The sequence below is a fragment of the Taurulus bubalis genome, assembly GCF_910589615.1.
Source record: "Taurulus bubalis genome assembly, chromosome: 15".
Classification (NCBI taxonomy): domain Eukaryota; kingdom Metazoa; phylum Chordata; class Actinopteri; order Perciformes; family Cottidae; genus Taurulus; species Taurulus bubalis.
Genome location: NC_136603.1, coordinates 14,238,099 through 14,252,519, shown reverse-complemented (window position 1 = coordinate 14,252,519; position 14,421 = coordinate 14,238,099). Strand labels below are relative to the sequence as shown.

Sequence of the window (14,421 nt, the reverse complement as noted above, 5' to 3'; positions counted from 1 at the left end):
AGCATGTGTTTTATGATCATCTACTCTCACTCCTTTTTATTTTTGTCAGGTTTTCTAACGAACTGAAGTTCCAAATCATCCACACAGTAACCTTTGACATCACAAAAGGGGTACCGATAAATCACAGTCTCAAGAGCCACAACATTTTGCGGATACCATGTATGATTTTGCATTTGGGAAGTCGGGTTGTCTATGGTAACAAAACCAATGCCAAAAACACAGAGTAGGAAGGGTTTAAAGTAACCAGTGTCTTGCTACATTACATCACACTAATTTGTATATTTGTGATGGAATTGCATAACGATTGTCAAAAAAAGAATGTCATAATAAACTCAACTGACTCTAACTAGCTTTATCATTAGCTATACCTATTTTACATGTTGCGTCTCATTAATATGCATCTAAATCTAGCTGACCTCTAATTTCAAAACATAGGTTTTTGCATAGACTGTGGAACTGAAGTGTCAAGATTAGAGAAGATCCAGGAACTAGAATGACCGAGTAACTAGGTGGGAATGAAGCATTACAAACCATAAATTTGCATGCACTTGCTGCTAATTGAGATGTGATGGTGGGATTTTGGAAATCATAATCCTGCAACCTTTTTCCTGAACATAGAAGGCTGTATGGGGGAACATCAAAGTTAAATACTGTTTTCAGCTCAAACGATTGTGTCCAAAATGAGAGTTTTTGCTGCAGAAGTTGTATTGAATCATTGAGTCATTTTACGCACCTAAATTGCTGAAGTGAGGCTCAGGATTATTGTATCACTGAATTTCCTATGTAATTTTAGATAGCTACTTTCTAGATAGAAATCTCAAATGTAATATTGATGCCAAAACTTAAATTTAACCTAGATTAAAGGAGACTGTGCATAGTCAGTCTCACTTATAGTATGGCTACAAAAACACTGTTTTTCTGTTTGTTTTTCAGGCGAACATCTTCGTGTATGTCCTCAGGGAAGCACATGTTGCACCCAGGAAATGGAGGACACATTTGGCCAACAAAGCAAACAGGACTTTGAGAATCTAACTGATGAAATTAGTCATGAATTGAGAAGCACCTTTGTTTCCAGACATACAAAATTTGATGGTAAGTCTATTTTTACACTTTATACTGATTTATTTGTCCTATTTTGTCTCCTTTTTCAAGTGTTATGTTCAGTCACAGTGGAACAAAATCCTGCAAAAATAATAATTATAGTATTTAGACTGTATGTGTTAATTTGAAGAGGTTCACTGTTTGTAGTATAGCTGTCCTCCCTCAATTGGAGACAAGCTGTGAAAAGCTTGTAAATATGCCTCGGAGTGGAGTACCCTCTTGTTGGATTAGACAAATATTGCTTCTTGCACAGCAGACTGACAGCTGGTCCTGGAACAGCAGTGCAGAGCCAAACTCTGCATTATTACGGCTGTTTGGTGTCCCTGTGCTCTGTGCAATCTTGTCGTAGTTCTATGGTGACTGTCTTGACCAGCGCACACGGGAGGGGATGTACTCATTACTGAACCAAGACTCAATGTACCTCTCCACCTTTCCCTGTTGGAGTTGGCAACTAGCACAGTTTAATGAGAAACAATAATCCCTCCAGCTCCCAACATTATACTGTGTGGGAAGCAGTAGCTTTTCATTGTGGGCAATGATGAAGGGTGGTGGAGATGGAAATTGTCAAGCAAAGCCACCTGTCAGCATTGTTGGCAATGAATGCAGCATAAAAGCTTTTAATGAGTCAGAAACATTTTAAAGATGACTGTCTTAATTATTATTATTTTTCTCCAAGTGAAATGCAGGGCAAACTGTGATTGGAAAATGCCCCAGTGGTTTCTTTTAAAAATTATAATGCTTTCTAAATGTATATTTAGAGTGCTGAGATACACAGGACTCTATCCAATATGTATCATTAGTACTAAAAAATGTATCATTAGTGCTAAATCCTTGGCACAGGGCATATGTAATAAGTCCATATATTTAAAACCCCAGATCAGTGGTCAGATCTTTGTATAATTATTATGTATAATTATGCCTCAACACTTTCGAATACAATTGAAACAACTGCAATTTGCCCTCTAATGTTGTTCAGAAGAATTGAACAGTGATGTTTATCAGAAATTCATTATGGTGAAATTAATTATCTGCATGCAAATGAATCTTCTTGAAAATGTTAGATTCGGTATATCATGCTGCATTATGATTTATCTCTATTTAGGTTTTCCGCACACATCAGATCAGTTTGGATGACAAAGTTGGTTTGTCTTCTTTATACGACAGTATAATGGAACATTGGCACATAACACCATATTACACAAAAAAACTCCTTTTTTTTGTCTGTACTGACTCCTAAATCAGTAGCAGCAATATGGTCACGTGGACAAATGGAATGCGTCATTCCTTGAACCAATCGTCTTTGGTAAGAGTGCTTTTAAACTTTTTGCACCCTCGTCTTGGTGTGAGCTACAGAGACACGTTAAAGTAAATTTGTTAAAGCATGATAGATTTAAAAAAACTCGAAGTCCTGTTACTGAACAACACTGCTAATTAATTGGTTGATTTAATTTCCTGTTCTGTTTTTAAGTCTGTTCCTTAAAAAGAGAGCTTTTATGTAGCATTGGGACTATCCTGGACAGAAAAAAAGAAGGAATTTCTTCATGCAAACGTTTGGTTAAAACATTTCTAGTTGTAGTCATGAAGCAATAGCGAAGCTGCAACCATGTAACCATCAAACATTGACTAAAATAATGGGTAATTTTAATTGGTAATTTATCAGTGCCAGTATATGCACACTTTATGTATTATGCGCTCCGAAGTAGTGCATACAAAGTGCTTTACAGGCAAAAGAAAAGAGAAATGTAGAAACCACAAAATATAGAATATATAAAAGCCAAAGAAAACAGCAGAGTTTAAAGAGGATTTTTGTCTGTGCTGAGACTTTAGCGACAGGCTATTCTTCAGTCAAGGAGCAGCAACAGAGAAAGCAGAGTCATCGGAATAAAAGGGTATTATATGCCCAATATGTTCCCATCTACAAGCTGTGTAACATTATTGTTGAGAGAAGTTTACAGTGGATAATTAAATTAACCTTATTCATTATATATGGGCCACATTTTGTGTGATTAATGCATCATCTTGTCCTGTTGTAAAGTGGTTTCCACTTTGTATGCCAGTAGCCTAAAAACCAGCTTTCTGCTTGAACGTAGGAACACATAACATACATTGAAGAACACATAACATAAATTGAAGTTTGACTGTTATTCGCAAATCCAGCATCTTATTACTGTACTTATGCTATTATTGTTCTGCTCTGTATTTTAAATTGATATGCTTGGCTGTCATCAGTGGAATTTCAATTGCAAATCCACAGCAAGTCGCTGTGAAATGAAGACTAGGGGCCATGGATCTGAATTACCTCTGCATTCAAAATTGGTATTGAGTATTGTGCTCAATACCAGTGGTACACAACATCAGAATAATAATACAAAATCATGTATTGCAACACAACAGACGTTTTATCAGATATTTAACTGCAATACAAAGTTAAACTAGCTTTCATTCATTTTAACTGTTGTGGTCCAGCAGTATTAGCAAACTTTAACATCTTTGATTTCAAGTACTACTTTTTCTAAAGGCTTGTCTTCCAATGCAGTACTGTATATCTCCTATGATGCCAACTCGTATATCTTTTGTTCTTTTTTTTAGACTTTTGTGGGTCCTCAATACACCACTGTTACATAACACACATGCACACACACACACACACACACACACACACACACACACACACACACACACACACACACACACACACACACACACACACACACAGACAGTGTCAGCACCTTGTGTCATCTTACACCTTTTCACAATTTATATATTGTTGAATGATTTGTTAATGTACTGTTGATATACATAAATGACCTAAGATACATTATGTAATCATGAATCATGACTTCTTCTTAGACGCCTGGATTAAAGAGCAACACTCCCAAAGATTAAATGAATCCAAAGTGATTCTAATCTTTCTCCATAAGTAAGAAGTCAAAGCATAGATGTCCATATAAGACTGAATAATGTTTGAGTGAGTGCAATTCAATACTCAACAGTCAATGTCTTGTATTTCTATGCTCATTCTTTTCAAACTATCCAACATATTATATGAAACTAATACTATTCAGTTACAGCATGCGACTCTCTGGTGACTGCACATTGCCCAGAAACTCAATGTCACAATGCCTGTGTGATATCTGTCTGTTTTTGTTCCAGGAATATACACTTCTGTAGCTCCTGTTTGATTCCTGGAAGTGTGCATAAATAAATAAGTGTTATTTTGATCAGCCACTGTCAGGATAGTGAATGTCAAAAGAAGGACTCTAGTGAAGGAGGAAATGGGGTTTCTCCAGCTGCACTTAGATGCATGACTCCAGGCAACCCTGTTCTCTTGGGGTTTGCTGCCATTCTCCAAAGTTTCCTCAGCTTCAGAGCAGATGCCATATGCAGGGTTCAGCTCTGTTAGCCCTCTGCTGTCTGGAGACTTCATGTCTTCTGAGGTTCTCGACTGACCACCCGCTCGAGAAATCTGAGATATTGATTGCTGGATTTTAATTCAGCATCTTTACGCGTCATTAATTGAATCTGAGTGTTGGAAGTTGTGTGATTTTAAGCAGGGGAAATCAGTTAAGAGTTAACAACCAGTACATATTCATTAAAAAATAATTCTTTCATTTTTTTTAAGCACAATTGATGTATTATGAGATTCTGAGATTTATTTGACTTCATGTTCCTGAAACAACATTTTCTGTGTTTACCAAATAATTACATTGGCCTTGATTCTGGATCTAAACACATAGTTAAAGATCCAAACAACACCGAGCTGTTAGATCAATAAGAAGTTATTTACCATCTATTTAGCACCTGGCTACAAAGTCCCACCTACACAGAGTCGGTGTACGTATCCTCGTCTCTTTATGCAGAGCTTGTGATGAGTGTTACTGTAGCTGACAGTAGCTGGCCAGCCCACGCATACCTGACACCACAGGCTATATGTCAGAGTAAGAGGGCACAGTCTCGACGATGCCAAGACCAACCCAGCGCAAATACAGAAATATCCAATAACAACCCATGTTCAACCGTGTGAATCTAAGAAAAAAACGGCACCGTCTGAAAAATCTGTGCCAAACATGCAGCCACAGTTGCTGCAATGTATTAATACATTTTGCCTCTTTGCTAATTAATGCATATCCTACTCCTCTCCAAAAGACTCCAGGAAACAACTGCTCAGAGAAATTAGATAAATGGCTGTCACAGAGCATTCTTTTCCACTTGTTCGTTAAACACTTATTCAGGGGACTTAATTGCTAATCAATTGTTGGCCCTCCTCTGACTATGAACACTATGGTGCTGGTTAGCCAAACAGAATATTAATGCAGTCCTCCCTCCACAATTAATTGCCTTTGGAGTTAACAACTCCAAACAAAATCCTGGCTGTAAAACAAAATTAAGCAACTGGCACAAAATGGCATCAGTTGTATTGTTGCAGATAAAAAGATCACTACTTGAAAATTGACACCGTTGAAATACTTAACTTTACCCATGCGTAGAATATCACAGAAGATAATGTAGTGTTTTTACCAGTGTAAATTACCGTGTTGGGTTATTTACCCAAACAAAAAAAAGTATGGTTGTGAGCCTTTATAATCCACTCTTAACTGCCTAAAAGTCAATATATGTTGCTGGTTGTTACTAATAGCTGTACCTTTTTCAGTTTCAAATGCCATATGCACATTGTTTTGTACAAGTGATGATGGATTTGTGGCCATTTCTTTACTTTAAACAAAAAACACGTCGCTGGGTAAAGTGACCCAGTATTACAAGGATGCTATACTGATGGGTCAGTGTGTGGAAGGTGTCAAATATTTGTGTCCTCTCTTTCTTCCCTCAGCAGCCATTGTCAATGTGCTCTTGAGCAAAGCACTTAACCCAAAATTACTCCTCAAAGGCTGCCAACCATGCAAGGCTGCACTGTGCTGGCCAGCTACCAGGTGTGGATGTGTTTGACTAGATGAAAGTGGAGCTGAGCAGTGCTAAAAAGGGCACGCTGGCTCAGCAAAACCCTCCTTCAGTTAAGAGGTTCTATGGGACTATCTAGTTGGACACTGGAAGAGTAGGTATGATTCAAGTATAAATTGCACGGTATCTCTCAACACTACAGGATTTTTTTTTACTCGTTCTCCGTAGGATTTCTGATGGACAAGCTGCAATGGTTTATGGAAATTCATACAATTTCACTTTAATTTAAGGACAGTATGCCACTCCCAGTTTACATTTATGAAGTCACACGCTATCAAATGTATTACAGATTCCTTCCTCAATTTAAAGTCTTGGATATGTTAACTTTCAAATATTAGGAAATATAAATCAATCTGTTTATCTTATATAACATCTCAGTAGTGAGTGCATTTACGTGGAAAGACTTTTACTTTAAACTGCCATTGTGTGACTCACAATAGGCAGGCTACAAGGATTAACACATGCAAATGGAGACATAACAAGCCTGTTATGTTTTGTAAAGAAGCATAGCACTTAAAGCGGGCTTCTTTAGATCAGTGCCTCCTGTCAGACCAAATCAATAATCCACAACTGATTGACATGTAGAATTAAAAGTGCTTCTTTTGGCAGAAAAAAAGGCTAGTTTCATGTTGGGGCATGAGAGTAGTTTGAAGACAAGCAGTGTGCGATATTCAGTTTCAATAACCACAAAATGAGAGATGGTTTCCCTCTTTGATTGTCTGGAGTCCTGTTGGAGAAGACACTCGGTGGCTCTGCGGATGATTACAGGCTGTTTTTCTGCAGCATGGTGGCCAAACAAGTCAGTTTTCTCAGGGTAGCTCTACTGATAAATTACACGTAGTTTTGAGAATGTTCTGCTTGCAGGAATGTGTTTTACAGAGAAGACGTCTAACAATGATTTGTAATGTCTTCTTGTACTGAATTTATAACTTGAATTGGTGTATGGCCATGAAATACAATGCTGCACTCAAAATAATGTATTAAAAAACTGTCACCACAAGTAAATATCTTTGCACAGACACTAAAGAAAATTAAATTTTTCTTAAAAATCGCATATTCAAAAGTTTCTTGCGCTTTTGAGCACTTCTACAAAAAGTGTTTGGAAGAATATTGTAATTTACTGAGGACCCAGCTGTGATGAATGAAGGTGAACAAATGATCTATGTATTAATGCAACTGTGCTGCTACGCATTTCCTGAAGTTTTAAGCATTACTTGTTAATGCACAGACTATGTTATTTGTACACATTTTAGGTATTAATTGTAGCCTAATATATGCATTTGTTTACTTTGTTAATGCACAAATATATGTATGTCCTTATTATTTGAATGCCTCTGCGCCGGCTACGGCCTTGGCTGGAGCCATTTGTTTTGTGCTTTTCTGTCCATCCATCCGTCTGTGGATCCCATTCTCATGCACTTCATCTCTCAATATAAAATTTCATTAAATCTGGCACAAACATCCACGTCGACTCAAACGTTTTGGGCCTTAACTGAGGGTTTCATATGCTAATTAGGACAATTTCACATAAATGTCTGATAGGATAAAATTATGAAATTAGGACTTTTTGGGCGTAAACTACAACTTGACTGGTTGATGGAGGCAACAGTGAAGCATTGATTCTAGTTTTCATCATAGAAAACCAACCTTTTTATCCTCCAAAGTTATGGCTGGTCATAGTTTAGGAGACTTTGTAGTAATTCATTCTGCATGCCACTTCCCACAAGGGTCCTAACAGTAGATGTCATCCCATCCACAGCTACCTCTGCTATATGTTCGATAGTCTCTATTTTCTCCAAAAACTGTGGTGTGCTTGTAAATACACGCCTTTTTGCCATCATCTAGCTCAAAGATATGAAATAGTAACACTCTGGTCCATGACTGCTGAAATTGAGACTACGACTGACATCGCTGACATCTAGGAGAGCATCCATCAGTTTTCTGTGAGAGCAAGCAGCCGTGGATGCACTGAAACAGACGTTCTCTTTATCACAGGAAGAATGGCTCTGCAACCTCTGCACAGCGCTGTGGGCTCAGTGAGCCAAACTGAGCTTTATCAGCTAAAAGTAATGAACTCTGCATGTTGGGAGTGTTAGAATCACCCTGTCCAGCATTTCAACATCATTACCCTCTGTTTGCAGCTCTTGCAGCCATTCATTTGGACTGACCTCTTAATTACTTAGACGTGTTAACAATTTTTGTGTGCTTTCCTGACCATTTTAGTCTTTGATATTTCACAAAATTTGTTATTGTAAAATACGATCCCTCGTATGCTTTTTTTTTTCTAATTAGATTAAGTTGTCTTTTTTTTTTTACTAAATATATTAGGCACTCAATTATACTTAATTCATCCATGATGTAATTATACATTGTAACCACTCCAAAACAGAGCTTAGAAATGTATCAAATTTACTTAATCCCATAAATTCTGCCATATTTACATTGCTGGAATATTCATTTGATATAACCAGACCCATGGGGAAAATAACCTGACTGCATTAAGATATGTTTTGTTCTTTTTGTTTTTGTAAAGTGCACTTTTCTTTTGGCATTCATCAGCACACATCACTCAGCATCACTGACTATATTCATTACCTACAACAAGCACACATCCTGCTTGGAGCTTTGTCTATTTAAAGAACTCCTCACTGCAGTCTTTCATTTACAATAATATTTAGAATTACTTATCCAACATCACAAGTCCTTCATAGTGTGTGTGCTGCTGAAAGAAAAAGTGATATGATACCCTCTTGAGATAGCAGAAAAATGTGTTAAGGTAAAGCTAATTTAATCAGATCCCCAGAGGACATCTTACAATTAAGACTTACTGGTACCTGCTGATAAGACATGCTTATGAAAAACACTTAAGTGCGATAAGAATAGAGAAATCAAGTCAGCATGTTGCGTGTGATATCAGAAGTGGTTTTAGAATGAATAAAGGATTGGAATCTATCTAGCATTTCTCCTGAGGCAAATGTGACTTTTACCCTCCAAGCTAACATCAAGTTTAAGTAGCTACTGGTTGCAGATAAATCCATTATGAAATAACTTTGTGCGAGATCTACTGCCTTGCAAATTAGGCATATTGTTCACATTGTACTTCCTGTTGGTGTGCAACGGCAGCTTTTGATATAGCTAAACAGATGTGATTTGGAATGGTATCATAAGGAATCATGTCATTTTGGTCCTCTGCTGCTGTAATTTGTCACTTCATCTACATTGCTGAGAACTAATGACCACTTCAAGTTCATTACAGTTTTGTCTGGGCCATTCTGATAAGTAACTGTAATGTGAATGGCTCAGAGGGCAGAATTGATCTTTGAGTGGATATGTGGTCATGTGACCTAGCTACTGTGAATTGCTTTAGAATGAAGAATCCCTGTATTGGCCAAATGTACATTGTACACCAGTGATATGACTCGGAGAGATCGCACAGTAAAACCAATACAGCTAAAAGTTCATGGTTAAGTAAAAAGTTGAAGAAAGAAGTACACATTATACAGTTGATGATATGATGAAGAATGATGAAATGTTATGTTATCCTACCTTATTCTGTGTAAGAATAATACATTTGCTGTTATGGCTGCAGCTATCAATTCTTTTAGAAATCAAGTCAAATTATTCCATCAGTTAATTGAGTAATCGGATAAAAAAAATGTGTTTTCTTTATTAAGGGAGCAATAGTAGAGACAAAAGAAAAACAAAAGTTACTAATTGATTTCCTTTTTAGACATCATTTTCTTGTAGAGTTTGTCAGCTCATTATTTTGGTTTTGCAGCCCGCAACTTTATTGTTTTGATGTAGTCTCTCTTCTCCCCTCAACCCTGTTCCAGATGCAGCAGGTAGCTGTTTTAAGTAACCCAATTTTTGTCCAGAATCACGGCTCCAAAGAAACTGCTAATCTGTCTGGGAGATGACGTGTAAAGATGTGTTTGCTAACACGTTTGCCATCTCAACTTTATGAGGCAATAATTTGTCAATATTGCATTTACAGCTTTCCCCTGTGTCCAAGTGACCAACAATAAATAATGAATCCTGCTTTGAAACTTTGGATAGGACATATTGCCTTTATAATAGACAATAACTATAAATATAAAATACGTTCTGTAACCTCCACCACCTTTTATGAGAGTGGAGTCTCCTCTGTCTATTCATGAACTATTTCACTTTGCAATTGAATGTGCAGAGTTTTGAAGCCTATTTAAATTGTAATCCTGGTCCTTGAAAGGGAGGACTATCATTATGGATATCAGATGGTTAGGAATATTATCATCTCTTCCCAATTTGCAGTGAGTCATAGAGGCCATGAGGCAAACAACAAGTGGTACTTATACAGGTGAATGCAGAACGGCTGCAAACCTTACAGATTATTGTGGAATTGTAATCATATCCATAATAATCCATTTATTGTGTTTTGTTCGACAGCCTTATGCTTCCACCATATGGAGCAGCATTGTCAATCTGTGTACAGGAAATCATTCTGCAATATACATCCTCTCTATCAAGGTACATAAATGTGTTTTGGGTTTACAGGTGATGGAGGGACAAATCAGACCTCGTGCACTGCAAACACAAAAGTTATTGCTTTCCAGAAATATATTTGAGGAAGGCTCAGATTGATTATAAAAGTAGTTTACTGGAGATACAAAATCAACAAAGCTGTGAAATCTCTTCAAAATGAAATCAACATCAGAAGCCTTAATTGATTTGCTATTTTTTGGGGGGGGGGATTTTCTGGTTGTCGGGCGTATCTGGTGTCGGCATCGCAATTAAGTAGACTTCCTTTTTAACACTTTCAGCCCAAACTGTTTTTTTTTGCGAAAATTGCTTTGTTCTGTCTTGCAATCAGACAAAGTTAATGCAATTTTGCTGCATTTCTGTTTTTATCACAAATTAGGTTCCCGGTGTATCTTATCAATTCATGCCATGTACAGTATAATCTAACACAGTCACACAAGAAAGAAAATGAGGCAATAAGTAACACTTTTTCTTTCCCTCTTTACCCAGAATTCTTCCTGGAGCTACTGGAGAACACAGAGAGGTCCCTGAATGAGATGTTTGTGAGGACTTACGGCAAGCCTTACATGCAGAACTCTGAGGTCTTTGAGAACCTGTTTGCAGAGCTGAAGCGCTACTACACAGGAGGAAATGTTAACCTGGAGGAAATGCTTAATGACTTTTGGTCGCGGCTACTGGAGCGTATGTTCACACTGCTCAACTCCCAGTACGTCATCACTGAGGACTATCTGGAGTGTATCAGTAAGTACACTGACCAGCTCAAGCCCTTTGGAGACGTGCCCAGGAAGCTCAAGGCTCAGGTTACCCGGGCATTCATCGCTGCACGCACATTTGTCCAAGGGCTCTCTGTTGGCCGGGAGGTGGCCCAGAGAGTGTCTAAGGTAACGGTGCTCACCATGAGTCAAATTTAACAAGGTTATAAAACACCTAATCAACTGCTTGCTTCTGTCATTTTGAAACATATTAATTTGATTGCACTCGCTGATTTCCGTTGGAAAATATTCAGCATTTTCACCTCCAGCTGAAATCAAGATTTACCGTGTGTCCGACACTGATTTTTACAAGGTCTTGTTTGGCGTTTCTGCAGCAAGGACACATTTCCCCCTGCCTTTTCCACTGCCAACAAGTTCCTGACTAAGATGTGCTCTCTTGGTGCATGTCTTCAGGAAGCTTGAGGCTCGAGGCGGCTTGTTTTCAGGCGCTCTCTAGAAAACAGTGTTGAAGGGTATGTGGATTGCCCAGTAGAAATGCCCAGACAATGAAAAAGGAGAGAAAATAAATGTTGTTCTATCACTGTGTATTGCTCGTTTCCTAATATTTGTTCACCCAGTATACAGAAGCCATTAATCACGATGTAGCCGTAGTAGTCCGTTTGATGCAATGTCGTCTCAATGCTGCATCTGCTGTATATAATACTGCTCTGGGAGCTTGTGTATTTTTGATCATGTACAAAGTAAGATTAAGGGAAAAGCAAGAGACTAAGGCATGATTTAGTCGCACTGAACAACAACAGTGGTTTCTACATGCCTTCTTATGGGGTGAGAGAAGCCCTGATGAGCACTATGCTGCAAATACTCAACCACCCTGGTTTATTTTCACTGCTGTATTGATCACACTTTGATTGCATTAATAACTCTATATTAAATATGTATATACCTGCTGTACATTATATAAACTGTGTTTTCGTGTGTCCCCACTGTGGTGCACTCATTGAACATGTTCTCTGCAGTGTGTTTATTAGTTCCCTCCTCACCAGTAGCAGTGGTGAGGCTCATGTAGAAGCAGCCACAGAGGATGTGATGTTAGTATGTGTTTACTGAGTTATTACACTCTGCGTTTCTCACAAGTCGGCATGTCCCAGCGTCACCTCTTGACATTTCAGTGGGACCTGAGATCCAGTTCATGTGTCTGGGACTGCAGCCCTATAAACTTATCATGAGGAATTGGCTGAGAGCATAATGAAATGGGACACCCTGCTAGAGGTGTCTGTTGCACAGCGTCTCTAGATATGACATCCATGCTTATTGCTGCTGGGATATATATATATATATATTGAATTAAAGTAGATGATGTAGTTCTTTATTGCTTTTCACAGCTTTAGAGACAAGAGACAAAACACATAACATAACAGAGCTTTGAGGAAACATAAACTGGTGTTTGGAGTCTGCATCTCACAAACAAAGCTCATAATTATCCCAGATCGTTAACCAACCAGTACATCTGCTTCTGTTTATTTGCAGTGATTAAAATTGTGTTGTCTTTCGCCCGGTTATTGAGAATTAGGATATTTTCACTAACAACTTTGTAATGTGAGTAAGATGTACAATTACTTTGACAGAAACAAATGAGTAAACACGTTGTGTCTTAAAACAATCACATTTATTAAAGTCACAGTGACTTTGTAAAATTAAAATTGTATCATAGTTCACAGTATGCGCCTTTCTACAGGAGGAATTGTTGAGTCTTATCAGTCACTTAATTTACATTTGTTTTCGCAAAATACAATGGAAAGTGTCTGTTGATTTGTAATTTAACTTATATTGTTACTAGTGTTGGTTGTTATTATTAATTAAAAAATGTAAAACTGAGTATGTGAGGGAAGGTGACAGACACTACACTATATAACTCAGTTGTACTGTATATGTCAATTTAATCAAATAATGATTAGTGTATTCTTAATGTTGGTCAACTAAGAATGTATTTGGTCAGCCGTACATATTCTAAAATACCACTATATTACTAATGTGATTATTCACAATGAAAACATTTTTATTTTGTAAGAGTTTGAAATTATAAATGTTTTTTACAAAAAGAATAATTGAGGAACTGTTTCTACTAATACTACTACTTCTAATAATTATGATAAATAATACTCTCATATGTTTTAATAATAAAGATACAAAATAGTTATAGTCTACTATAACTACTTATTATAATAACAACAACAACAACAACAACAACAATGATTATGTTGTGTTTGAGCCTCCCTTGGAGTCTGACTGTGGAGCTACAGAAATCCCTCCAGTCGTCTTTATGATACTTGTAGGGATGCTGTCACATCAAAGATGAACAAATATCCCCACGTTCAGGTCAGACCTGGATAAGGTCGTTCATGTTGCATCTCCTCCAGGCCTGACTACTGTAACTCACTTCTTTCTGGTCTTTCCAGGTGAAATATTCACAGACGAGACTAAATGTTGCTTCCAGACTTTTTTCACATTCGCAAATTGACCAAATTCTTTGCTGCACCTCGCTTGCCTGTCTGCTTTAGTATTGATATTTAAGACTATATTGCTTGTTCTTTAAAGCTTTGCAAAAAGTAGCTTGCCCTTGAGGTTCAGCCCTCTCAGTCTTTTACATTATAAACATCTTTTCTTTTATGTTATTGTCTCATTTTATTATCTTTTTAACTATGTATTGCTTTGCTATCCCTGTTTTACTGCAAATGACTTGTAACCTTGTATTTGAGAAGTGCTTCATAGACAATAGTATTACAGTCAGATGCCACTTGGAGGGAAACTTTCAGCAAAGTATACATTTTCTATTCACTTTACCGAGCAGTTTTCTTCATGGGTTTCCACCGAGACAGAATCATTCCATTCTTCGTACTGCTGTGAGAATGCAGACACATTCCGTTTTAATTTGATACACCACACTCTTTCATTGTTTGTGTGGCCTGAGGTTATCAAGTAAAGAAACAAAATGTTTTTCTGTACAATATATCCATTTAGGAGAAGCTTTTGCTCAAGTCAACTTACAGTGAGTGCATTCATAGTCTGTTGAACTAGACGTCTTCAAACATTTGAAGTGCATCCCTTTAAAAAAGAAAAATAACTACAGTAAGAG

The 14,421-nt window shown here is 37.4% G+C and overlaps 1 protein-coding gene across 1 annotated transcript in view; it reads left to right on the top strand.

The window, feature by feature from the left end:
• The window catches only part of gpc6b (glypican 6b), a gene marked incomplete at both ends in the record, with an annotated part of 70,792 nt that overhangs the window by 19,491 nt on the left and 36,880 nt on the right, over positions 1-14,421 (top strand). The window contains 2 exons of the mRNA XM_079231441.1: positions 934-1,092; positions 11,065-11,456. Of these exons, the coding sequence (XP_079087567.1) occupies positions 934-1,092; positions 11,065-11,456 (551 nt within the window). The remainder of the gene's footprint in view (positions 1-933; positions 1,093-11,064; positions 11,457-14,421) is intronic.